Genomic DNA, 25765 nt, shown 5'->3' on the forward strand with positions numbered 1-25765 from the left:
TTAAACAATGCCCTAAACATTTAGTATCAAAGTCATCAGAATTTTTCAGTTAGTATTGATGGCCTGCTCATTAAACCTGCAGCTGTTAGAAATCTTGGTGTTTTATTTGACCCATAACTAAACTTTGATCTGCATATCAAGTTCCTCACTGCATTCTTTCATTTAGGTAACATTGCTCATCTTCGACCATTCCTGACTGATAAAGATGCCAAAACTTTGGTTCATGCCTTCATTATGTCCCGTATTGACTACTGCAACTCCCTCTTTGTTTTTGTACTGTAACTCCCTCTTGATCGTATGTAAATCTCCTTCCCATAAAAATGCATACACCCAGGCTGCATGCGGTGTCCAGCAGTGTGCACACTTCAGAGCCTCTTCAAAGGCAACAGGGTTGTAGACTGAAGAGCTGCTCCAAACCAGCGCCTTAGAAACCAAACAAAGGTGCCCTCCAAACTCTCAATACCTCAGAGAGGGAGTGTGTGGTAGGTGTGGTAAAGAAACTGAGATACTGTGTTTACATTTACACATCATGGTCTAGGAATTGGCTTGCTGCAAGATGCTCGTGAATTAACTAAGTAGATTCATGTAAATTGATTAGTCACAATTAATCACAGAATTTTGTGTAGTGTTTGAAAGGCAGTGCATTTTGTTACAAGAACATGTCATTTACCTGGGGTTGTTAAAACCTTTTCATATGACTGCATCATACAGTCAGTGGCTCAAACTCCTCCAACATTTAACTCTGATTCTCGTTCGTACAGATTGTGGATTCTTGTTATACCTCACGCTCTAAAAAGGAACTGGAGCTTTCCACTTTGCTCTTGCTTTTGGTAATTTGCTGCTTGTTAATTTATCCATTGGTCTCCTGAGAGCACTGTCCAGTACAGTCTGCCAAAAGTGCGGAAGTCATTTAAAAGCTACACAACTAAAGACTACAGTGGCAGATTCTATAGCAACATACAGCATGCAGGCAGCTGGGCCTCAGCATACAGTACCATGATTTTGGAAAATCAATCAATTATTACTTTATAGCATTAATGAGTTATTAGTGTGTTAATTTGGACAGCTCAATTTCTTCTGCACCTTATGTTGCTATGTTGGACAAGCTTTGCAGAACATTAGCAGAAATACAATTCAACCCTAATGATAGACTGTACGGCACATCTTAAAAAGGGGTAGCCACCTAATTGTTTATTAACGTTGGCTACTACTACTGTCCGCTAGCTGAGTTAATGTAGCCTACAATACAAGCTACTGAAACACAGCTGGTCTAGTGCAGCTCTGAGCTGTGTCTGGGGCTGCCAAGGGGCAGTTTGCATTTTTATTTACTGCAAATTTGCAATATAGATATTTATACTGTACATTATAACCAACAACTTTAAACCAAGTTTTAATAACTTTTTATTATTTGCAAACATAAAACATAAAGGATACCTAAACATTTCGGTCAAGCTCAGTCTGCCAAAATGCATGACCGATGCAAAACAGTTTAAACAACATTTTCAGGGCTAGCCAGTGTAAAATATTTCTCTTTTTGAGCAGATACTTATACTGTTTATTATGTTGCATGATTATACAGTCAATTGAAATTTGATAGGCTTGCATTTGAAAAGATCAGGCCAGTTAACACTCTAAAATGCATATACTTTGACAATAACTGACATTATCTACAAAAGTAGATTGCAGAAAAAGGCCTATGTATAGGTTAATTCTACCTTAGGAGAACCTAAACTTCTCAAGATCCTTATCCGGTGTTCTTCGATAAGTGAGTGTTCTATGGTGGGTAGAGTCCTAGTTGTGAAAGTGTGTTTAAACACCAATCAGTGTGTGCTCAGTGTTACAGAAACAGTGAGTCCTCATTGGTATTCACACAGAGAGCTGCAGCCTCACTGAAAACCTATTCACAAACTATTTATTCATGTTCCTTGCCATTTTAATTCCTAGAGAAAGAAATAAAGACAGGGAAATGTTGACAGTGTACATACAGACTGTTTTGGAATATATTTATATGTGATCTGCTTAGGGCAGGAGTTTGGCCATAAAGTAAATAAAGTGAGTTTACCCTTGCTCTGACTAATCTGGCTGTACTAAATACAGTTGCCATGGCTTCTTACGGCACCTCTCTTTCCCGCCGGGCATGGGATGACCCATAGAGACGCTCACTCAACAGTCTCTATAATTCCTCACGCAAAAAAAAAAGTAAAAAAAAAAAAAAAAAAAAAACAGACCTTATACACTATTGGAATCACAACATCTAGAGTCGTGTCCCATCTACAGGCATCAGTGAGTATTGCAGGGACACAAGAAAGTGCTGGCCATAATACTTCAGTTTAAAACACTGAGGTCTACTTGCACTAGCGTTACTGGGGTTTTTTTCAACTCTAACAGCTAATTCAGTTTATTTGCCTACACCAGTCATGAGCAAACATCAACAATCAACAATCATGTTAGAGTACAGCAGGGGCATTTGCCCAGTTTTTGCATTTGTCATTTTTCTAAGTAACATTGCGACTGCAATTTAAGTTTATGATTACTTTCTACAAAGTAAGGTTCAGGCCTGTTTTTTTACCACAATATCCACCTTGAAGCTTGACCCTTGAATATAGCATGCAGTCTCGCACACGTTAATCTTTTCATCTTAAAGTTCTCTGCATATTTCCCCTTTCTCCAGTTAAACCATCTCTTCTAACATCTTCCTGAAATGCCCTGCTAACAGAGAAACATTTTATCTAGTTTTTTAATACACTTAAAAATTGTGAATTGTCATGAAGTAAAACTCTCCTTAACTGAGAACAAACATTAAATTATATTTTAAATATAAAAATCACTCTACAACAAAGCATTTCACCAGGACAATGTTTTGCGTGTCCACATAATCACTGTCAGCCTGGAAGGCCCTTCAAAAAAATACAGACATCTCACAGTCTTCTGACAGACTCTGTGGGAAGCTCTTTTTATACCCAATCATGTTACTGACGTTTTGCCAATTAGGCTAATTAGCTGTAAAAGGTTCCAACAGATGTTTTTAGCACTGCACGACTTTAGCAGTGTTTTGTTGTCCCTGTCCCAACGTGTTTGAAATGTATTGTAGAGATGTTTAGGCTGCTTGTACAAAAGTGATGACTCTTGCTCAAATACTTTTCTTAAATACAAATTATTAAGCCACAACGAAAAAGCATGGTGCCTCCACCTACATGTGGTTCTTCACAAATTTGGTGTTTTACAGAATCATAAGTAGGTGTCATGATCTCCAAGTCCAAAAACGTTCTTCAGAAATAGTTAAGAATTATAGTGTAAATCTACCAGTGAACAAGCGTTAGCATGATTGCTGTGTTGTTACCTGAAATGTGCTCTGCTGTTGGCATCACCTCGCACTTCCTAAAGAATGCATCTGTGTCTGGATCCACCACCAGTAATGTTGTCTTATCACCTCCAGCCTTAATGGCAGCCACCACCTCCGAGTGCAGCTTTCCTTCCACTGACACACCATTTACCTGCAGAAAAAAGATACACAATGAAAAACATTCAATTTCAAAATATATTTCATAGCCTTTTTTCTAGGTGCAATATTTAGGAAGTTAAGAAGAGAGAGTGTTATGTGTGAAGAAGCCAGTGAAAGTAAGGAAGTGAGTGTAAAACTGAGATATGAATGCAGAGCTTTGAGCATTCACTGAAGGCATGGTCTCTTAAGGTTGTTTAAACAACACAAGCCTCTGCAGTCACCACAAAACAGCCTATTTAACAAGCTTCAGCCTATTTAAAGTCATATAGGAAAAGCAAATTATTTATACATTATTCTGCATGTAATAGTTCATCAAGAAAGTTCAGCGTCTGAATTTTGCTTTTTCTTTGTTTTGTTTTGCTAGTGACTAAATACCATGATAAATTAGCACAGAATTGCCTCAAACTGCGTCAAGTTGTTAAGTAATCTCAAATATATTTCTTAATGCGGCTTCTGACATTGTATGACTTCATATTATCCACAAAAATGTACAAGAGTAAAAACCAAATACTTCAGGCTTCAAGATGGCTTCCATTACTGTTGGATACCATTACTTCAGCCATGCAACATACTTTTCTAGAACATATTATGGGCCTTGTTTTCATGTTTTTATTGTGTTTGCTCGTGTATTGCTAATTTGATTGGCTGTATGTATTTCTGGACAATGCTGATATATGGCTTCTGCTGTGGATAGTACATTTTTAAATTTTGTGAATTTCATTGACAAAGGTTGTGGAGATATCCATCAGCTTTTAATGCAGTACAGACTGAGAGATCAAAGGTCACAGGCATTTGGTTGTGTTCTTCAGGTTTGTCTACACAGAGGTTTCTCTAGATTCCCTGAACATTTGATGATATTTCTCAGTGTAGAGGGTGACATACCTACAATTCTTGCAAATGCAATTCTTGCAAGCTTATTAACTTTTTAATGGGGAAAATGGTGAGCCTTGACCCATCCTGCTCATAAAAAACTATGCCTTCCCTGGATGCTCTTTTTATACCAAAACATGATCGCCTTGCCTATTTTTAAAGAAGTTTTTGAACATTTCACATGCCTTGTCTTCAAATGCCCCTTCCCAATTTTTTTCCCAATTTATTGTATACATTATAAGTGATATTACTGTCTGTATTTGCAGTTCACATAATGTCTACCTTTTCTGGAATTGAGTTTTGTAAAAGCAAAGACATTTAAAAAAAAATACAAAGCTGTGGGAAGGGCGTCACCTTTTGGCTTGTAACCTTTAAATAGCTATTTCTGTGGGATTCGCTTTATTCACAGCTTCATTGTTCCAGCACACAGAGAAGACAACCTGTTTATCAGAGCAAGGATTCATTTTTCAAAATTATCAGTGTCTTTTCCTGCAGCTCCAACGAGGGAAATCCTGTGTCTCTTAATCAAACGCACACACATGCACTCAAGGGAAAACGCTGCTGGTGAAGATTTTCGCAGAACCTTGTGAATTAACATTACATAATATTTATTAAAAAGGTTGCTGAACTGTTTGACAGGACCATACTGAAGCATGTAAAAAGCAAATAAAAGACAGCTAAAATACTTGGGACTAGTTAAGCCAGTGCAAGATATGACCTAGGCAAAGAATTCTCAACACAATAGAGGGCTGGTATGCAGTAATATGTGAAAATATCACGTTATGAGCAGAACGTTCTGGATTTTTGGAGCGTGATGGTGCGTGCGTGCTCACGTGTGTGTGTGTGTGTGTGTGTGTGTGTGTGTTTATATGTGTGTGTACATGAATGTGTAGACTATGTGCTTCAACCAGCACAGTTCTACACAATTTGTGCTGGGCATTAACTTTACTTCAGAAAAGTCTTCTGCTGAAGTATCAATTTATTGACCACATGTACAATAGCAAGTGAAAATATCTCTAAATTTGGAAGACATGGGTTTGAATAATATAAAGATTAAAATATGAATAACGTCCTACTAACCTCTACTTTCAGAACTACTAATTATTAATCTCTTTTAAACAGTGCATTTAAACAGTTCACAGCTTCTTTACCCAAGGAATATTGTACTTCAACAATACAGATCTTCAGATGACACAGGCATGAGAAAATACTTTGGCAAAGCTGTACTTTTAATCAACCTTTGAAAACCAGAGCAGAAAAGTACTAAAGCAGTTCCAGTTACTTTGATTTCCTTGTGGTTTTCTGGTATCCATGTGTGATCACGCAGAAGCCTGTGAAAAGTCTAAAACCAAATTTAAACCAAAAAACTAAAACCAGAATTTAAAAGAACTATTTAAACAAATCTACTCATACACTTTTTTTTTACCAGGGTATTCATAGAAGCATTCTACAAAATTGCTAAAAAGTCTGGGACCACAATTTTATTTTTTGTTTGTTTTCATTTGTACTTGGAAATAATCAAAATCAAGTTTTAGAAAGTTACAAACTTACTGACACTTTTACAAACTTCAGCCACATACCAAATACTGAGAAATTCTAAAATTTTTGTAAATTTTTCCAGGATTTGACTTTTCACTCAACTTGTGAAGTTAATATTGTAATTTGCAGTAAAAATGTATTAAATTGGAAAAAAATCTAACAAAGAAGCATTTTCACTAGTGGTCTCAGACTGTACATGTTTTGCATAAAATGCATTTGTCAGAAATCAGTAAGTGCCCAATGGCCTCTATTATGAGTGTATTCTATTATGAGACTCTCAGTTCTTGCCTAAGTACAGCGAAACAAATCAAAATTAGATTCTGGGTAATTGACCATGCAGTACAGATGCAGCAGACTGTGATCATGCCAAAAAATCTGAATCAGAATCAAGCTTAATTGGCCAGGTATGACAACTGACAAGGAATTTGGTAATGCTTGTTTCATCAATACAGCTATGGTTCACTCCAGTAAAACTAAATATTTTGTATGTTAGGTTCCTCTTTCTCAAAGACCTTTAGGCTTTGTTGTTCTCCTGCAGAGATTCAGGCTTTAGGCAGTTATGCAGTCTGTTCCACTGTTTTCTGCCCATGTTCCACCAACATTCCCGGACAGGATGGACAATAAGCAAATCCTTCCCTTCCAGGAGCTGTATTTCCCACTATGTTCAAAACACTATGGAACTAAGGATATAAAACAATGCTACACCAGTGTAGATTGTCCACATTGTTCTAATACTCTTTCCAGGAGATCCTTAATTCTGCATAGTCAGCTCAGGGCCAATATCAGCAGAAAATGGTAGACTGGGTATCAAAAACAAAAACAAAACACAAATCTGTCCGATTCTGTTACAAATCATGCCTGTCATATGACAGAATTGCTTACAGCACAGCATAAAGTAAAGCAGAGTAAAGCAGGTTGTCTAATAGTAGTTACATGTAGCCTATTGTTAACAACTGAACAAGAAGCTTCCCAGTTTTACAATAGTCATATTTTTTTTTATTTTAAATAGTCCAATTTTGTCCAAATTTGCAATGCAAAGCACAAAAAACCTAAGTTCTGCTATTCATGCTATGTAGAAAAGTGTTTCTTCTTATAGTATAGTACAGTTTGAGCATGGTAATTTTAGATGACCCCTATGCACCATGACTACACTCTATGGCTGTATTGTTAGAAGAGATTGTATGACTACAGGAAGAGAGAGAACTCTGAGAACTTGGGCTGAAGTTCTGGGCATCTCCTGCTTAGAGCTATAAGATCAGATCCCTACTCTTTAAATGAAAAGAAGTAGGACAGGACTGGGGATAGGAGATGCGGTGTTGGTGGATGGTGAACGCTTCGTCACAGGAAACAAAAGGTACACAAGGAAATTCCAGGGCATTAGATTGGAAGGAGGAGAAGCTTCAGGTGTGGTCCTACTTTCGAAATTTATTTAGTACATAATTCTATGAAGTACTTCAATTAATATCTTTGTAGTTTTTAAAGAAAGAACATTTCTGATCTTTAGGTTTCAGCACCAGCACAGTTACTGGAAAAGAAAATGTGGGACCATGGTGTCTCTACACAAGGATACAATGTCATAGACTAGAATACAATGTCATAGAATAGACCAGACCGTAAGGGAACATGTGAAAGTGTGTGTGTACCTGTACTATCCGGTCTTTGGGTCTCAGGCCGGCTCTTTCGGCTGGCGAGTCTTCATCTACGGCTCTAATGTACTGGCCTGGTCTGGTTTTCTCGCTGTGTAAGTTGAAGCCGTAGCCACTAGAGCCTTTCTGGATCACACATAGTCGTGGCCTCAGCTCACTGATAAAGTTCTGAACAAGAGAAAAAAAGGAAGAAAGTCAGTAATCATTACTTGCATTGACAGTCACCCATAACTTCTTGCCATGAAGAATAATGGAAAAACTAGGTAAGGTTGGGTCAGTGTGTACAGACAAGGACAGATAGAGAAAGACTGGCAGAGTGGAGCAGGGATAAAAAGACACTGGTAAGACAAATGAGGAGAAACAAAGTGCCGCAAGTTAGGTTCAGGGACATTTCCTTCCTTTTCTGTGTTCCTAATGACCTGAGGCTGTACACAGGATGAGGTCACCTAACTACCCACCCCTCACTGTTCACAGATGGCATGTGGTATGTTGGACTGTTCTAATTTATTTTTAAAAAAATGCTTCCATGTTTAGCTGCATCTTTTTTTAGAGGAAAGCTCTCTGAAGGGTAGCTCAGACAGCCTGGTCTTAGCTCAGCCTGGTGAGCTAAGTTTAGTAAAATAACACAATATTCAACATGTTGATTCAGGCAGCTACAAGGCTTGGCCCAACTATATAGCATACATATTTACAAGAACATACACAGACTCAAAGACAAAAGCAAGTTGATGGAAAAGATTTGCACATTTAATCCTGAACATGGAAATCATGACTACTATCAAATAGGCTGATGCAGGCACACTGTTGTCCTGGCAAACGCTGCCCATGACCTGGAATTTAAGTGTTTAAGTCTCTAAATGTTTAAGCCTAGGAGTTATGGAGGAAAAAGTGAGACTTTGATAATGCGAAACTCTGCTGCCGCAGAGAACCCTTCTTACTCTCCAAAAAGGCCCCTTGAGACTCAAAAGAGGCACATCAAAATAAGCATGCTGGGACCCAAATAAACATAAAAATTATGGTTTAGAAGACACTAAGCATTTGTACTTAAATCCCCAAAAGAATGTTTTGAAGGTTAAGGGAGACCACAAGTAGCAATGGACTGTAGGGTAAAAAATGTAATAGTGAGCATGATATATAACACATTTTCTTGAACATTTTCTTCATCTATAGTTTCATGACATTTATGCTTTCTTTGGTTAGCTAAGATGTTATGAAAAAATTATGGAAAAAATTAATTTAAGAACCTCTGGAATGTTAAATATGTTGCATAACAATCTAAAATCCAATCTGCTCACTGAAGAACATACAATTATGTATTTTCTTACATTCAATCTGCAATATTCTATATAATAGTCATGAAAATGAAAATATATTTTTCAATGAAAATATATAGATTATTGAAATATTTTAGATTTTATATATATATATATATATATATATATATATATATATATATATATAGTTTTTTTTTTGTTTTTTTTTTTACTTTGTTCTACAGTTTTGTCACAGTTAATTCCCACCCACATGCTCTCTCCTATCACATGACGCTACTAAGCTGGGTTCTCAAGTTTTCTAAACATATTATATATTTAAGAATACAAATTAAAACATGGAAGGGTTGTTATTTGCAGTTACCATAAGAGGTGATCCATGCCTGGTTGTTTGGATGATTTTATGATTTACCTTTGTTTTAGGCGTATATATCTTAAAATATTGCAAATTGAGCTTGAGTTCCACAACTTCTGTTGTACAAATATGTCATCTCTTTGCTTAAAACAGTTCCATACATAGCTCTACTATTCTTGAATGCACTTTTTAATACCGAACTACATAAGTAAACAAATACTGAGATATGTTAGGATATCCGTGTATTTAAACAACTACAACCACTCCTAGTTGTGTAGGGGCGAAATATAATAACTACTCTTTAAACAGAAGACCCGAGACTTCCATCATTCACGCACATTTCCAGACGTCAAGCCTTCCTTTCCATTCTTCAAGCCAGCCACGCCTAGTCAGAGTTTCCTGCTGACCCCACCTGTTTCCCCCTTCTCAGGAACAACACGCCCACACTGGACCATGTGGAAATCAGTCCCTACCCCTTCAGGATCTACCATAGCACCACACCCAACAAGCAGAAAAGAAACATAGGTCCCTAAACAGAGGCACACAAGCCATAATGACGTCCTAACTCTCCAGCTCTACACCCCAGGCAAGCCTGCTTACTAATAAAAGCCTGAAGAGTGTTTGTCATATCCTGAAGGCAGGACGTGTGTGTACACATGTACTCAGCTCTGATGGCCAACCACACTTAGTGACTATAATTAAGTAGGGAACTACAACTAAGACTCTATTACACTTTTACCTCATTTTATTGAAATGGCCTGTTTGTGATATTATGTGGGAAAAATGTTGTTAAAGATTCATCATAGCTACAGACACAGACACAGAGATGACATCTGAGCTTTTGAGTCCACGGTTTATTCCTCAAGTATTGGGAGTAAATGCTAACAAGCAGTGCCAGGCGATCTAAGACTGCAGACCCCCTGTTTAAAACAGCTTTTAACTGTTAAGTTCCATTATGACTCTCTTGATTAAGCCACTCATTTCTAGTTACTACCGTGAATGTATTTATCCCTGAATTACAATGAGTCTGAGGTATCATCTACAAGCAAAAACCCGATGTAGCAATGTCAGCAATTTGAGTAAGAAAAATGCAATAGAAATGTATTAATGTAGTAGTACAAGAGCGAGAGGCTACAACCCCAGATGAGCAGGAATATGCAGGCACAGTTTCTCTCACTGGACATCATTGGTGAAAACTGGAACCCATGTTCACCTAATTTCATGTGTACCCAGCATTAACATGAGTTTAATGTGAACCCAGCATTCACACATTGAAAATAATATTACTGAATTATTGAAAGTAATGAATAAATGTATTACCCTTGTATTAGCTATTCTTTTGTACACTTATATACTTTTTACTGTTTGGGAAATCTTTATTTAGGGTAAATAAAGAAAACAGCAGAAAATAGTTCCAATAATGATGACATATTTAAGGAGTCAACTTGACAAAAGAATAAGATTAACCATTTTGAATTACTTGATAGCTCCACCAATGACTAATCAAAGCTAATCACTGTCAATTAGCCTGATACAAAGTACACAGAGACCTTTACAAAACGATTTCATATGTAAAGTGGAATAAATGTGTTTGACGGCTATTATGAAAATGCAGTTGTGGAACATACTGAGTGCACTTATCGTCTGCTTACACAGACTGGGTAAAAGCTGTAACCAGTTAACATCAGCATCAAAATGAAAAAAACAACATGTTCTGTATCACTCACTCCAGCTGTCCTGTCAAAACACCTGGGCCCATATTTATCAATCCTCTCAGAATGCGAATGCTGATCTGGTATCCGTCTATGGCTTATACATAATGCAGGAACTGAAAATCTTAGATTAGGGTTATTACCCTAAGACACTGTCACTTGGGCCCTGATGTCAAAGGTGCCCAAATGATGTACAGAGAAAGGGCATAAGGGAGTGATTTCCAGCATATTGTAAATGTTTGGGAAATCTGGCTTTTATTCGAAAACAGTCATTCTGACCATCAAGACCAGATGGTTTACACTCTTCACCACTCATCCCAGCAAAACGTTGGGCAAAAGGACCATGAGTGAAGCAACAGAGGGCATGTTGTGTGAGGAGAGTGGAGGATTCTTGTAGAGGGCAAAGAATCTGTGGAATCCACTGCAGTCACAAAGCCAATCCATCTCCTGAGGAAGAGCAGGACTTTTCACTCCTACGGCACATCCTGTGTACACAACCCCAGCCCTGACCTCAGATCAGCATGCCTCAGTCACCAACACCTCAGCTCAGCCTGGTCTGAGAGTACATCTCTGCTCATTTCCCTTTGATATCCAAAAATATGCATCTCATGAGGCTCATGAAATAGGGCCTACCTCACATTAATTCATGTTTTTTTCTTTTCCTAAATGAATACCAATTTCAAGGAGTTACAAATTCTGAGAACTGATGTAATATTGTCAAAAACTTAAGCATATTCTTGGTTTAAGCTATTTAGCTTTTCTTATTTTTCATTAGATCTCTTCCTTGTATCTAAGGATTTCCTGAATAATTTAAATACCTCAGAAATAGTCTGTTGTGTTAGTATTCATTTCCTTATTAATAGTTCTTGTTCAGACACTAACAGTATTCTAGAACACTCTTGGAAATTTCTGACAAGTTGGAGGCTTATTCAGCATTGCATTTAACAAAACATTTTATTATAAAAGTAGGAGAAAACAATAATTACTTAATGATGGATATTAAAATAGCCTTCAAATAAATTCATACCCAGCTACTTACGTATCTTGTTTAAGGCTGTCAGCATTATTTAATTAAACTCGATTATCAGTTTATCTTAACTAGATTCATTCAATGAAAATGTACCTTCTCAGTAAACAGACAATTACAGTAATATATAATCTTGTTTGGACAAATGCTTGAACATTTAGACTGTTACCTGTGGGTCCCTAATACATACAGTTGAGCTACAAACACAGACTTTAATAAAAGCACTTTTACTTTTAAAGACATTAGCTTAAATCAGTTAAGGTGCTTTTTAACATTTCAGCAGTGTCATCTATGGTCTCCCATTAGCAGCTGTTACTATCAAGCCGAAAGTCCAAAGTCTAATCACAATCTGCCACATGACTTGCAAATAATCAACTTCATTGTCAAATATGTTTACTCTTGTAAAGGTATCACTCCATACACCACAGACACAGTGATACAGACATGACAGCTATTCAAACACTGGACACTTCCGTGTACTTTAATGTGTCAGTAATGAACTAGAGTCCCCCAGTGTGCCACAAGAGCCTTTAAGTCATAAAGAAATACACAAATTGTCATGGGAAAAACAAACTATGAAACTTTTTTAAAGACTTCATTATAAACAACACAAAACCAGAAGCGGTTCAAATTATTCATAACCATTACACCAGTATGCGACAAATAAGCACAGATAACACAATACACAATGTATAAAATGATGCAAACATGTTAATGTTACTTGCTTTAGCTGAGTGGCTACATCAGAATTGTTTTCAGAAGTGTGAAAATGAAAACGCAGCAGTCCCTGAATCACCTCCCACTTTCGAGCCCACTGCATCTAAAGTAGTCCACTTCAAGGTAGCAGATATAAAGTAATGGCCGCTCTTTTGGGATTAGCCTTAGCCTAACATGTTCACCAGAGCAGGGACATGGGAAGTACTGATTTCAGGACTGCATCTGCCAAAAACAATAATAAAAATACAAAATTGATACTAAGATGTGCTCATTTTACAGGTACAAAGTACATCTATATGGTAAAGTGGAGCTGATAAAATGAATTATGAGTGGAAATATAAGGGACTTATATTAATTAAGTGGCTGGTCGCTTTATACTATAACATATACACTGAAGCAGGACTTTTTATTTCTACCATGATATACATTTTTGGCATTTCATACATTACTATATACATACATATAGATACATTTAGATTGTTGAGTAATATTGAGAAGGCCATTTTTTATCAACTTTAATCAAGCACTCTTGAAAAGATGGTCCTTCAAGTGATCTCTAGTATATACACACACCATTGCTGCCTAGAATTATAATCACAGTCATTCAAATAAAAAAAAAATTTAAAAAACCACACACACACACACACACACATATATATTGCTCTCACTCAGTCGTGCATTTGTTTTGTGCAACTCGAGTCATGGTGGCGTCACCTCTCAGGGTGGAGATGCTAGTATATTTCAGGCTAACGTAGTGTCACTTCCTTTTAGACTCTGTCTTGGGAGGTCACTTTCCTCTCTCTCATTGTCAGACAGAGTTTGTGAATCTGTAGGAGAATGGCCTGACGAATGGAATGCAGCATTGTGACCGGATCCCCAAGAGACAATCTCCCTCATCACCCGCCTTTCTCTGACAGACCACCCTCCACTCCTCACCTATCCCAGGGAGGAGGGCTCTGGCACCAAACATCACAAGTATGCCAACAGGAAGCAGGATACATGCAGACCAACATATTCCCACACCAGCGCATACTCATACATGTACTTCACCTCCTTCTTGGTCTTTGGACAAATCTCCTCAGGTTCAGGAAGCTGGTTTAGTGCTGCTGCTCCACCCTGGTCACTAGACTTGGCTGTAGACAAAGAATACACAAACATGACGCAGTACCGTCACCCATAGGAACCAGGTTGCTCCCTGACTACTATCACTCTCATTCTCCATTGGTAAGAAGAAGTGATATGCATCCTGACTAACTTTGATATTTGAGCATCTATAAAGACCTGGTTAACCAAAGAAAAAAAATCATGGGCAGGAAATATAATAAAGCGATAATATAGTGATTTCAGTTTCGGGAGTAATCATTTACCTGTACACACAAAAAGCCAGTTTATACCCACATATGTGCATATCCTTGGGGAGTTACACTTAAAAGGTGAGAGAACAGTCCATTCCAGGAAACCATGAGTCCATCATCCTTCCTAAGACTGTATCTGACTGGATTAGACTGGAGAAAAAAGTAGTGAAAAAGTCTAGTAGTAAAAATAAGAAGGCTTGCTAATTTAACACTAAGCTTGCAGCTATGTCATATATTTAGTTTGAGGGCAGAGCTCAAGAAATTCTGAATATCCTGAATATCTAGTGACATCACTAGAGTGTGTATACAGATCCAATGAAATAGAGTCCCCACTCTAAATTCAGCTCAACCTGTGACCACTGGCTTCCTCTGCACTCTGTTCATGTAAACCATTTCCTTTAGTGAGCGGTACCCAACAATCAGAGGAGGGAAGGGTCCCTCCCAAAGCATTCACTCACATGACACAAACAATGTGCAAACACACACACACGCAAAGTCACATGAGGGGAAAAGCTCAAACAACCACAAACAACTAACAGTATAACATACAGTATAATGAAACATCAGAGCCCGGCTAAAAATTCTCTAAAAAATTCTCTAAAAAAAGACTACATTGCTAACTATAATTGACTTATATAATTGACTAATTTAAAAAACAAAGTAAATATTTAAATAAATAAATACATGTAATTAGACCTTCAATCTTAGTTGACCAAGAATTTCATGACTGATTATAATTAGGGGTTTTACACAGCATTTTTTAAAAAAAATTTCTGCAAAACTGTTGAGATGTAAATGATGAATGGGTGATTTGATGTTATATGGTGCACTGAGAGAAACTTACCATCTATCTATCCAAAATGATCAGTGAATCTACATGTATCTTTCTGAATGGTTTTATATAATACTGACAATAGTAAAATAGTAAATCTGAACAAAATATGTTATCTTTGGGGATACTGAGCCTTACAACAGCCTTCATGTACAACTCTGTATTCAATGTATAAAAAAAAAACATGTTCAATAAAGAAACATCTTAGGCATTGTTCTGTATCAACAACATTGTTCAATGTTGATGACTTATAGCTTCAGATATCTGGTTCCCATAACCACCACTGTGAACAATTCTGATTCTGTAAGTTTCTCTAAAATAAAATCTGAATTATTTTCTGTGAGCGCTGTCACAGCGACTAATCAAAATCATTACGCTCTCCACCAAGCTCTGCCTTATTTTCATCTACCCTCCACTATGGCTATCTGCGTTGTATCAAGCCTTCAGTATGTCATTAGCGCCCATCATGTCTATAACTAGCATGCGGACATAAAAATCCCCAGTACTTCCTGAAGAATCTTTTTGTGATTCGGCCATGAAACTAGACAATACACCATGGTGATTTGACCAAAGACTGTACAGTTTACATTTCTAGATTAATCGGCATGCTTTAGTCAATTTAGAGTAGGTGCTCAGTTTAGGCTAATGTGATGAGCTCATCAGCTGACTACGATCAAATGTGAATTGAATGGTAGTTGAAAGTTTTTGTACGGTTACCAACACATTATGTGGTACAATGAGCATAAGAAAATTCACTGTTAGCTATCACATTTGTGGCATAGTATCATGTAACGTAATTCAGAAACCAACCGGTACATTAGGCTGCATTATGTTTGGTTAACTGTATGAGTAGCCTACCTTCTTGTAGCTGAGGTCTGGCATATATAGACAATCAATATGAAACTATTATCCATTTCAGTATACGTTTCAACATACAGCTGTAATCTTAGAAAACATCTAAAATTTTGTTAGTGAACGGACATGTTGGTTGGGTTTATGTGAATCCAGCAGTGAATCCAGTGGTGCTGGTGTTTTGGTTCAAGGTACAAGCAGTAGAAAACTGCTGTTAGGCATAACAGCATAACTTGTTGCGCTCAGAAATTGTATCTAACAAGCTGTCCTACCCATTTTTTCACGAGCCTTCTCAAAAATGTATTTCTGCCTAAGCCATTGCATCAAACCACTCTGAATTAGGGCTGAAACGAGCTAGTAAGACTAGTAGAGCAGTTCAATGGTTGTTTATGCTCGCTGACATCTTGGATGTTCATAAGGCACTGTTTAGACTCTAGTAAGTAAAGTTTAAAAGCGCTTAAAAATATAACAGTGGTGTTAAAATATGTTCTTGTTGTTCTGCGTTCAATAAATTAGTGTATTACTTTATATTAAAAATGTTTAAGCATATATAAACAATGATTTTGCTCAAATGCTCTATCTTAACCAATTAATTTTGGACTCGCTCGTGAGTGCCCTCTAGTGTTTTTGAAACCTGGATGACATTACAGAGTAGTAATTCTCTTCTCTACAAGTTCTCTGCTTATGCTATAGGCATGTGGCGTGAAGAAGACGTGATTTGATGGCGCAGATTGCAAAATGGAAAAAGAGAGAAAAAGTGAGGGGCTAAAATAAGAGACAAGCCAGAGAAAGCAACAGAAATTGTCCATTCGGATCATTTAGAGCTGAAGAAATATGAGCAGCCAATGTAAAACCAGATTAGCCTGCAATTATAGCACAAAGTCAATGCTTCAGCATCTCAGCAGAAGACATGCAGTCTATGCATTCAATCCACAGAGCTGACCTGACACAATGAAATGTTAGCGTTAGCATTTAACGTAAATCAATATAATTGCTTTATGATTCAAATGAAGGCTAGTAAAGAATGTGCATTAATTATTATGGCTAAATGTACTGGCTTGTTAAATGGGGGGGGGGGGGGGGGGGGGGGCTAGTTATAGTTGTCATCATAACTAAGCTTTGCTGAAAAACAACCACAGAAAATAAAATGCTCAATTTCAACTTGTGAAAGCCTGAGCTTCATTATTATAATGATTGTCACATTGTCACACGCAACAGCCACATGCCTACACCCCTCACAGTGACGCATAAAATACTTCAGAAAACAAAATTAGGTTTTTCAGCAATTGGAGCCTAAAATACACCAATCCAATGCAGCATATTGGAGTGAATAGGGTGAGCATATATATATATATATACATACATACATACATACATACATATATATATATATATATATATATATATATATATATATATATATATATATATATACATATATATGCCTTAGTTTTAGGTTGTATGTATAACATTTTAACGTAAACTGAAATTAATTCTTATTTTGAAATTGTTTTCATTAAAACATTTTTGTTTTGGATTGTTAAATGGACCAGTGTTTAGACAAAGAACACTTTGACTGTTAATAACAGAGCAAGAGAAGACCTGCAAGGCTTGGCCTCTGCACATCCATGGAAAACAATGAGAGGAAACCTTAATCTTTGTGGGGTCTGAGTGCTGGCTACCACCCCAAGAACAGACTCTTACAAACAGCCGTTTGGATACTTTGAAGTTTTTCTCACAGCTCACAGTGCCTGCTCTGTTCTCACCCCCCAAATTCTCCAAGCCTGCTCTCTTTTACAGTCCAACATTACAATTTTAGGAAGAATTCTTTCCTGTCTGCACTCAAAGGCATTATCTGTGAATAAGTTTAAAGCGAAAGAGTGTGTCTGTTCCAAGCTGTGTTCTTTAATACATGTCTTTTATAAGACTGAGCAGATTAGAGAGTTTGAATGTTACTGACCACCCTCTAACACACATGGAGGCATAACTCTTGAATAGTCACAGAATGTCATCTGCTCCCTTCCAGTGTAGCACTGCATTACGTACAATTAAATGCTTTTTCACAAACTATAACATGTTAAACAACAATGTTGAACTTTCATGACTTCTACTTCTTGTTGAAATAGGTTAAAGTTGCTGTAAAATCTTACTGTTGTATCATTTTTCTGGCAAACTAAACAATTTATGGTCATTTGACTTGGATAGACAGTAGCACATCCATTTGCATATCTAAAATATAGAGGTTAGTTTTATTCACTAATAAATGTTAAAAAAAATAAACAACATAAGACAACACAATTTCTGTGTGTTTCCTATGTGATGTGAGGAATGTTCGGCTATATTCCCCTCAGTTTGGCTACATGACTTGTAAATGATTTAGTTACTTCTTTGATTTTACATATGAAGAATTTTGTATTGAAAAAAATATTGTTTTCAGTTTTTGCAGCAATACATGTGGCATCAGTATTACAGTCAAAATACTGGTTTCCTGACAATGATAATTTTCCCACACACAAGTTAAGAAGTATTAACTAAGGTTACAGTAAAAGATTCAGCTGCTTCTGGTTAACTGTATTCGCTTGGAACCAGTCAGACATTCTCAAGTGTTCAAAGGGAGGTTCTGAATTTACAAAGCTGCTCCCTTTGACAGCAGTTACTTAAAGGGACCATGTCCTACATTTCTCTTGTATATTTCCCCCTGAGGTCCACTTATGACATTTGTGTGGGTGTGGTTTTATGTACCAAAAATAGTCCAAATAGAATAGTTCGAAATCCTGTCTCACTGTGCACAGAGTGAAGTGACTTAACCACTCTGCTACAGACCCAGTTACAAAGCACACAACGTGCACAGTTCAAAAGCTATATCATTCTTAACTACTAGTCTGCTAAAGTGCTTCAAATGGGATTACTACTCTCTTTCTCTCTGTTGTATGTAAAACATGGGAAGAAGTAATAACTACTGTCACAAAAATCCTGCATCACCATATAATTTCCAAGAAATTAAAGACATATTTGTTTGTTTTTGTAGGCCCATGTCAAAATCTGTCCAGACTGAATTTCTAACAGCTTAACAATGTAAAAAAATAGTTTGGTATTAGCAGCTATTATTATAATTTCATTGTTTTTATTTTGTACACTGCACAAATATGAATAGTACACTTGTAATCTCAGAGTTTCACACAGATCACACAGAAGTATACTGACAGCCAATCAAGTATATTTTGTCCCATTTTAACAATTTCCAAAATATTTTATATTGTTATGTATAAACAAGGGTACACCTTGCATCACAAGACTCATTGTCAGCTGGCTTGCATTTTACTTGAATACCCAATTGTACTACCCAATTTAGTGAAAATGAACACTGAAAATCTATATATCTATATATATTAGAATGCATACAACAACCCCATGCAGATCACACCAAGCTGTTTTGCAATAATTTGTAAGAGATCCGTAAACTGAAACCACAGTGTTAAGCACAGCATTCTGGCTATTTCAGTGATAGTAAGAACACAAGGCTAAATGAGAGCTTAAGCTGTAAATGGGCTCATCACCATGGGGAGCACAGCTGTTTTGGAGTTGGACTGCCTAAGCTTTGGAGCTCTGGAGTAAGGCACAAATCATCAACATTGCCAATGTGCACAAATTCAGACATTTAGATACAACTGTTTGTATCTAAAATTTTCTCAGGAAAATCTGAGAAAATGCAAGTGCTCTAACAACAAGCTACAATACATTCAGACCTCAAGAAACTATGCTAAAGTACTATGTGTCTTTACTTTGTTCTGTCCTATTTAGGATTATGATGAGCATGGTAAAGTTTTTAGTAAAGTTGTAAAGTTTTACAGTGGTGCTTGAAAGTTTGTGAACCCTTTAGAATTTTCTGTATTTCTGCATAAATATGACAGAAAACATCATCAGATTTTCACACAAGCCCTAAAAGTAGACAAAGTTACATAAATTACAGTTAAATAAATCACACAAAAACATGATACTTGGTCATTTGTTTTTTGAGGAAAATTATCCAATATTACATATTTGTGAGTGGCAAAAGTATGTGAACCTGTAGGATTAGCTGTTAATTTGAAGGTAAAATAAGAGTCAGGTGTTTTCAATCAATGGGATGACAATCAGGTGTGAGTGAGCACCCTGTTTTATTCTATCAAAGTCTACTCTTCACAACACATGTATCATGGCCCAAACACAGGATATTTCTGAGGACCTCAGAAAAAGAGTTGTTGATGCTCATCAGGCTGAAAAAAGTTACAAAACCATCTCAAAAGAGTTTGGACTCAATCCACTGTCAGATTCTGTACAAATGTAGGAAATTCAAGACCATTGTTTCCCTCCACAGGAGTGGCCGACCAACAAAGATTACTCCAAGAGCAAGGCGTGTAATAGTCAGCGAGATCACAAAGGAGACCTTCTAAGCAAAGGAGACCTTCTAGCATTGGCTAATGTTAATGTTCATGAGTCCACCATCAGGAGAACACTGAAAAACAATGGTGTGCATGGCAGGGTTGTAAGGAGAAAGCCACTGCTCTTCAGAAAGAACATTGCTGCTCATCTGCAGTTTGCTAAAGATCACGTGGACAAGCCAGAAGGCTACTGGAAAAATGTTTTGTAGACGGATGAGACCAAAAAGTTCTTTTTTTGGTTTAAATGAAAAGCGTCATGTTTGGAGAAAGGAAAACACTGCATTCCTCCATAAGAACCTTATCCCATCTGTGAAACATGGTGGTGGTAGTATCACGGTTTGGGCTTGTTTTGCTGCATCTGGGCCAGGACGGCTTGCCATCATTGATGAAACAATGAATTCTGAATTATATTAGAGAATTCTAAAGGAAAATGTCAGGACATCTTTCCATGAATTGAATCTCAAGAAAAGGTGGGTCATGCAGCAAGACAATGACCCTAACCACACAAGTCATTCTACCAAAGAATGGTTAAAGAAGAATAAAGTTAATGTTTTGGAATGGCCAAGTCAAAGTCCTGACCTTAATCCCATTGAAATGTTGTGGAAGGAACTGAAGCAAGCAGTTAATGTGAGGAAACCCACCAACATCCAAGAGTTGAAGCTGTTCTGTACGAATGTATGAGCTAAAATTCTTCCAAGCTGGTGTGCAGGACTGATCAACAGTTACCGGAAATGTTTCATTGCAGTTATTGCTGCACAGGGAGGTCACACAAGATACTGAAAGCAAAGGTTCACATACTTTTGCCACTCATAAATATGTAATATTGGATCATTTTCCTCAATAAAAAAATGACCAAGTATAATATGTGATTTGTTTAAGTGGGTTCTCCTTATCTACTTTTAGGACTCCTTATCTACTTTTAGTGAAAATCTGATGATGTTTTAGGTCATATTTATGCAGAAATATAGAAAATCCTAAATGGTTCACAAACTTTCAAGCACCACTGTACGTTTCTTTTACTTACATTTTCAAGTTTAGTCTAGTTTCAGTTTGTTTTGTTTTGAGCGTGATCAGGCCCCTGACAAGGTGTGGGCTACTGGCATTGTAAATATTCTTGGTCAATGTCTACCTAACTGACATATAACGATGTCTACAGGGAAATACTGCAATAAAATGAAATAGGGGGGATGGGGTTGGGATGGTGGTAGTGTTAAGGCTCAATCAAATTCAATAAAGATTTTTCACTGCACATTGAGGGAGTCTGGGCATACTGCAGAATGCAGGTTGGTGCATCATGATGCTGGCTCAACATTGTGATGTCTGCCAGCCAGTGCTGGACAGTAACTAAGTAAATGTAATTTGTTACTGTACTTAGTTCATTTTTCATGTATCTGTACTTTACTGAAGTATTTCCATTTTGAGAAACTTTTTTACTTTCACTCCACTACATTTCAAAGTCAAATATCTTACTTTTTATGCCACTACATTATGAGAAATCTGTCGTTACTTTTGGTGAAGCGTGAAGCAAGAACACCAATCAGGGTACAGCGTGCACTTTGTTTTGAGCTTGTTTTGACCTGTTGGTCATACCGACCCAGTGCAAGCACACAGTTCAACGTCAGTGAAGCAACGTAAAATTTTGGGAGAGTCTATTCAACATAAATGATGAACTAACCTTACCTTACGTAAATAGACCACAATGTAGAAATATGTACACATGCATGTGTGACTAACATGTGTCTTTTTTCTGAATGTATACAAACACCATTTTATTTTATAGTAAATTTGTTTTGGTTAATATATGTTTATGAACAGAGACCTACAAATGCAATACAGTAAAGGAAAAATAATTTGTGCGTGTTTAAAGCAAGTTTTTATTAGACTTAAACTTGTAACCAAGTTGCAAATACATTGAAACTTTTCTTGTTTACAAAAGTTATTTCAAAGCCATTCAGTTCTACCTAATGAAAATTGTTTGCCTTCAGTGTTTTGTGATTATGATCATTTTAATAGACATCAGCATCAGACTAAATGATGACATTCTATTTAAAGATTAGTTTACTAAGAGTGACACTCTAATTCTAAGCCAAGTCATATTGACGGATCATCAGATGTACTGTAATTAGTAAAGTACCAATACGTACAAGTACTTATCTACTGATATTGATACAAGACAGTACAATGAATCAAATAACATTCAGGCACAGCACTCCAATACTGCCTAAACATTCTGCTTTCAAAAAAAAATGTGTACAACATATACTCCATCAAATAAGCTATCAGCTTCAATGTTTAGTCAAATCTAAACATCTGTACAACTGCAGTTTTTTGCAAAGTATCTGGGCAAGTACTTGTTTATACTGATATCATTCCAGCATCGTCATGTATCCCTACTGATCAATCACCATATATTATACAGCTCTTCTCTCCCAAACTATACCACCCTCCCCCAGCAAATGTTTGAGCAACCAACTGGTCCTTTGGGCACTAGTTCAGAGGAGAGGGCACTTGCTTCACAGCAGTGCCAGTCTTTTTGACATCAAAAAAACAAAAGAGGACTTCAACCCCATGTGCCTGCAAGAGCATCAGAAATGCATCGGCAGCAATCATATTTGCAGAACAAACCTAAAACAACAGGGTGGTGTTATCACTATTCTCAACAGTGAAAAGAGAAAACTGAAGAAGTTGTTCAATTCAGTGTGAACTGGAGAGCAAACTGACTGATTGCAGGATTAGTAGATGGATATATATGTAAAAACATTTGTGACGATAGATAGATAGATAGATAGATAGATAGATAGATATATAGATAGATAGATAGATAGATAGATAGGGAGTTTTGCAGGTTAATTTCAATATACTCATATTTTGAAAAAGTGACAAAAAATTATCTTTCCTTTAACTGAAGCAAGGCTCCACTCTTATCTGAATGCCTGTTTAATCAACTGTTATTTCATTATAAACATTTCTCATATACTCTGCTTACCCTGAGAGTAACGTTACTCTAACTTCAGTAAAGGGAAATACGTCGTAAAATTGTCTTCACAAATAACACTGTAATATGTCCACTATTCCCCAACAAGTATAAAAGACCGTTTTATACCTTCTCGGAACTCTCGGAGCCGACTTCCACGGGACTGTGGTTTACTCCTCCGTTTTTCACAGGCTCTGGTGTGGACTCGATGGGGCTGCCGTTCATCTCCACCGCCTCGTTCTCCAGCTCCCAGTCTGCTATAGGGATTCCCTCCGTCACGTACTCTCTCAGACACTTAAGGTCGTGTTTTCGCAGCAGCTGCTCGGTGTCCATGTCCACCACTACCAGCTCCAGGATTCCCGTGGTCACTCGGATCCGCGACACGACCTGCTGGTGACTCTCGCTCTCCACATTCTCTCCGTTCACGAACACTAGCCGGTCCCCTGCGCGCAGACCCGACTTTTCGGCGGGAGAGTCAGGCTCCACGAGCCGTATAAACTGCCCCGTTTTCCCCTTCTCTCCGTGCAAATGGAAACCATAGCCGTTGTCCCCCTTTTCGAGAACGCAAAGTCTCGGCCGGAGAGTTTCTCTCAGGCTAGGCATGGCTAGCGAAAACAACCTGTTAGTGATGACGAAGGCGCTGAGCAAAGTTAGAAACGAACTGCACAGACTGAAAATGCGCAATGCTAGGTCATTAAAGACAGGCTACGGGTGAATCATGCCACCGTACATGAAGGAAACAGCCCGGATAATTGGCCTCGTTTACTACGGTTTAACCTGAAGTAGCTGTAAATGTCGGCGGTCACAGTGTGTCAGCGGTTCTCCGCGGCCAAGCGGCGACTCCTCCTACGAGGCTAAGCCTCCTCCTCCTCTCGGTGCCTTTCACACCAAACTGGCTGCTCTTGTGTTTTTGACCATGGGTGTCAAATGCTTAGCTTGGATGACACGCTGTGACAGTTTGAAGCTAAATGAAGGTTTTCGGTACCACATTTTCACAATTTCATGTCCATTCAACAATAAAAATCTTATAGTTACCATGACTTGCCAAAACTTTTCATTTTAAATACAAGTAAGTCATGGTAGTAAATTATAGATTGCCTTGTCTGTGCATTTTGAAAAAAGTGCGTCATGAACTTTCTATAGGGATGGGGTGATGGGGCCAGTACCCATGGGCCTTGGACACGTCCTCGACCTCATAGCTTGATGTGTCCCAAATATTGAAGTATTTAAAGCTTCGTACAGATTTATAGGTGATGTTTTTACATGTTTTACAATGATTTTTACTGTGTTAGAATGTTAGCTAGTTTTCTGCTGACCTTGTCAGCATTCTTTGATGAGGGTAGAGTATGGTCCAGTCCATAGCAAACCCAACTCCAGCATGAAAAAGCTGAACTGAACACGAATGGCTAAAATATAACTGTAAAAATTAGTAAACGTAAAAGTAAAAATTTGATTTTTTTTGTTTATTATTTGAAAATGCTCAGAAAAGTACAAATCAATTAGAAGTGTAATTACATATACAGTCATGTCCATAAATATTTGGACATTCAGTTTGTTTACATGCACTTAATAATCTAAAAACTACAGAAAATCAGATTTTGTCAGTAATCTGATCAGCGCAATTACATGCACTTGAGTTAGCAGATAATGGGAAACTCAGAGTCTGCATGAGTCAGACAGAAATCAAATTTCTGCTTTTTAATCAACCAATAAACTCATAGAGGACATGACATAAACATAACATAAATTCAAGCTTCATGCTGTGACTTAAAAAAACATTGCACCACTTTACCTGAAAATATGAACATACATCATCTAGAAAATAAAGAATATTTAAATCCCTAATTTCGTCAAGTATGTAGTTGGTTTCATCATCACTCCAAACTGCCATCTCTCAGAACCTTGCTTGCTTATTTTCAGTCTGTTTTCGCACATATGCAAACTGAGAAATCTGAATAAAAGTATACATGTGCTAAACTCCAGCTCTCTTTATGAGATTTCTTAATCAGATTTATAGATGGGAGTATGCTGTTTACATGACCATTTGAATAATCAGACAACTGCAGAAATCCAATTATGTTTGGATTATTAAATGCACTCATTATTGTCACCCCAATTGGTTGAACAGTGTAGGTATTACAACACCTCCAAGAGGCAGGCCTATCTGTTTCAACAGTCAAGAAAAGACTTTACCAGAGTAAACTCAGAGGGTCTACCATAAGATGTAAACTATTAGTGAACCACAAAAACAGATTGGAGTGTGCTAAAAACACAACTAAAAAGGTTCTGAACAACATTTTATGGACAAATGAGACAAAGATTAGTTTGTACCAGAATGATGGGAAGAGAAGAATATGGATGCTACCAATGGAGTCCCTTGTATTTATTTATGCTGTAACTGCTGATAATAACAGCACGATTAATTATAAAGTGTCATCTGCATTTCTCTTAATCCAGGTTCCTAATGGTGCAGTTTATGTCCTGGAGTCCATAACTGCACATGTATGGGGGACAGCAAGGCCTTGTTCATCTTGCCATTCACAGGGGTGCTCAGGAGCACCTTCATTGCGGCCTTTGGTGAAGATCACAACGATGAAGACTCAGCAGCGGCCTATAACCCAAAGTTCCATGAGAACAAAACGCATTTGTTTATTAACTTAACTTGTCACTGAGCTGCATTATGCATGTAATC

The 25765-nt window shown here is 37.4% G+C and overlaps 1 protein-coding gene across 1 annotated transcript in view; it reads right to left on the reverse strand.

Moving 5' to 3' along the window:
* The window catches only part of LOC108431927 (Na(+)/H(+) exchange regulatory cofactor NHE-RF1-like), a 42315-nt gene extending 18378 nt beyond the window's left edge, over positions 1-23937 (reverse strand). Inside the window, exons 1-3 of the mRNA XM_017705419.2 lie at positions 23203-23937; positions 7555-7725; positions 3341-3494 (exon numbers count right to left, since the gene is read on the reverse strand). Coding sequence (XP_017560908.1) covers positions 3341-3494; positions 7555-7725; positions 23203-23676 — 799 coding nt within the window. The 5' untranslated portion in view covers positions 23677-23937. The remainder of the gene's footprint in view (positions 1-3340; positions 3495-7554; positions 7726-23202) is intronic.
* Positions 23938-25765: the final 1828 nt, after the last annotated feature.

This window comes from Pygocentrus nattereri, chromosome 14 (genome assembly GCF_015220715.1).
Source record: "Pygocentrus nattereri isolate fPygNat1 chromosome 14, fPygNat1.pri, whole genome shotgun sequence".
Lineage (NCBI taxonomy): Eukaryota > Metazoa > Chordata > Actinopteri > Characiformes > Serrasalmidae > Pygocentrus > Pygocentrus nattereri.